This window comes from Oncorhynchus keta, chromosome 3, assembly GCF_023373465.1.
Source record: "Oncorhynchus keta strain PuntledgeMale-10-30-2019 chromosome 3, Oket_V2, whole genome shotgun sequence".
Lineage (NCBI taxonomy): Eukaryota > Metazoa > Chordata > Actinopteri > Salmoniformes > Salmonidae > Oncorhynchus > Oncorhynchus keta.
Genome location: NC_068423.1, coordinates 19,847,152 through 19,849,651, shown reverse-complemented (window position 1 = coordinate 19,849,651; position 2,500 = coordinate 19,847,152). Strand labels below are relative to the sequence as shown.

Below are 2,500 nucleotides of genomic sequence, written 5' to 3'. Positions count from 1 at the left end.
GTGTGTGTGTGTGTGTGTGTGTGTAACCCTCTCACCAGCAGAGTATCTCAACATCATGGGATGTTAGGTGAGAGGGACATCTCCAATAATAATCCCTATTGTAAACTATCTAAGGTGATGACAACTAGGGTATTAACTTCAAATAGAATGATTATAGGTTTCTGTTATTGTATAAGGATATGCTTTCCCATGCATTAAATCAAATTGAAACAGGAAATGACTCCAAGGCAACATACATAAGGTTCAAAATGTGTATTATTACATTTACAAAGCACAACATCAAAATAAAATAAAAATAATAAACCCCAATGAATCGTGCACAACCCATGACCAGATTATTTCAAGCTTGCTTAACCCCGTTGGCGCACACTGGAGCGGAAAAAAATGTGTGTGTGTGTGTGTGTGTGTGTGTGTGTGTGTGTGTGTGTGTTCTCCTCTAAAATGTGCTTTAAGAGGCTTTCAGCATGAAGTTCATCAAAGGAAAACAGATCGATTCAGCTGAGGATGAGTGGAGAGGCCAATTATATACCATCAATACAATGCCATTCAGAGAGAGAGAGAGAGAGAGAGAGAGACTCCAAACAAATTAACAGCCAAAGCTGCAGGAGTGGATGGACTTTATTAGTTGTCATTAAACCTCTATTAAGTAATTTGCCCTTCTCTCCCATAATCCCATTTCTATGGTTTACCTTTCTCTCCAAAGATCCACCTGTTGTGCATGCTGTTGATGAAGAAGATGGGGGTCTGAGTCACACACATGAGGAAGTCTGTCAACGCCAGGTTAATAATGAACATGTTGGCTGGAGTACGTAAACTCCGACTCCTGGAGGGGGGAGAGAGGGAGAGAGGAGAGAGAGATAGGGAGGGAAGGGGGGGGGAGAGAGTGAGAGGGAGGGAGGAGAGGGAGGGAGGGAGGGAGGGAGGAGGGAGGAGAGAGAGAGAGAGAGAGAGAGAGGAGAGAAGAGGGATAGGGATAGAGGGAGAGAGAGAGAGAGAGAGAGAATGAGAGAGAGAGAGAGGGGGGAAGGGATGGGTGGGGGAAAGAGGGATAGAGGGAGGAGAGAGAGAGAGAGAGAGAGAGAGAGAGAGAGAGAGAGAGAGAGAGAGAGGGGGGGGAGAGAGAGAGAGAGAGAGAGAGAGGGGGAGAGGAGGGGTGTGGGGGGAGAGAGAGAGAGGGGGGGGAGTGGGGGAGAGAGAGAGAGGGAGAGGGGGGAGGGAGGGGTGGGGAGGGGAGAGAGAGAGGGAGGGGGAGTTGGGGGGAGAGAGGGAGGGAGGGGCAGGGAGAGAGAGAGATAGAAATGGAGGGAGGGGTGGGGGGAGAAGGAGGGGTGAGGGAGCAGAGGGTAGAGTAGAAGAGTCGGAGAGATAGAGGGAGATGGAGAGAGTGGAAGAGGAGGGAAGGAGGGGGAGAATGGTCCGTGAGAGAGAAGACAGGCTATGTTCACACTGCCCACAAAATGAGGTGGAAACTGAGCTGCACTTCCTAACCTCCTGCTAAATGTATGACCATATTAGGGACACGTATTTCACTCAGATTACACAAGAATTCGAAAACAAATCCAATTTTGATAAACTCTATCTACTGGGTGAAATAACACAGTGTGCCATCACAGCAGCAAGATGTGTGACCTGTTGCCACAAGAAAAGGTCAACCAGTGAAGAACAAACACCATTGTAAATACAACCCATATTGATGTTTATTTATTGTCCCTTTTGTACTTGACCTATTTGCACATCATTACAACACTATTTATAGACATAATGTGACATTTGACATGTCTTTATTCTTTTGGAACACTTTTTTTGTTTATTTCACTTTTGTTTATGATACATTTCACTTGCTTTGGCAATGTTGAATACCATGCCAATAAAGCCCCTTCAATTGAATGTCATTAATAGCGAAGGAAGGACTACATTAGCAATATCAGCTATGGCCCTGCTGTTACTGCTGTTGTAGCCTGAACACTCATGTGTATGAACACACAACAGATTCAATCAAACATTATAGGGCTTTAAAGAAGCATGAAAACATTATTATGAAGGCAGGTACCTGTTTTATATAACAACCCAAGGAAGGGTAATATCGGCAAAAAGGGATATAACACCCATATTGTATGATTGGTTGGTTGATTTAGCGATTGATTGATCTCATACCTGCAGAAGGCATACATTACGAGGAAGTTTCCAACCATGCCTGTGATGCCGACGGCGAGGATGACGGACCCAAGGGTGTAGTGGTGGTGGTCTGGGACATCCACCGTTGGGAAGGGCCATCGCACTGTCATGGCAACCTAGAGAGAGAGAGAGAGAGAGAGAGAGGGGGATGCGGAGCAGAGAGAGAGAGAGAGAGAGAGAGAGAGAGAAAGAGAGAGAGAGAGAGAGAGAGAGAGAGAGAGAGAGAGAGAGAGAGAGAGAGAGAGAGAGAGAGAGAGGAGAGAGAGAGAGAGAAGAGAGAGAGAGAGAGAGAGACAGAGAGAGAGAGAGAGAGAGAGAGAGAGAG

General features: G+C 46.1%; 1 protein-coding gene across 2 annotated transcripts in view; it reads right to left on the bottom strand.

Annotated features, from left to right (window-relative positions):
- The window catches only part of LOC127914674 (melanopsin-A-like), a 39,554-nt gene that overhangs the window by 12,701 nt on the left and 24,353 nt on the right, over positions 1-2,500 (bottom strand). For both annotated transcript variants that reach the window (XM_052492578.1, XM_052492577.1), the window contains 2 exons: positions 2,155-2,291; positions 690-823 (listed from right to left, as the gene is read on the bottom strand). In XM_052492578.1, coding sequence (XP_052348538.1) covers positions 690-823; positions 2,155-2,291 — 271 coding nt within the window. The remainder of the gene's footprint in view (positions 1-689; positions 824-2,154; positions 2,292-2,500) is intronic.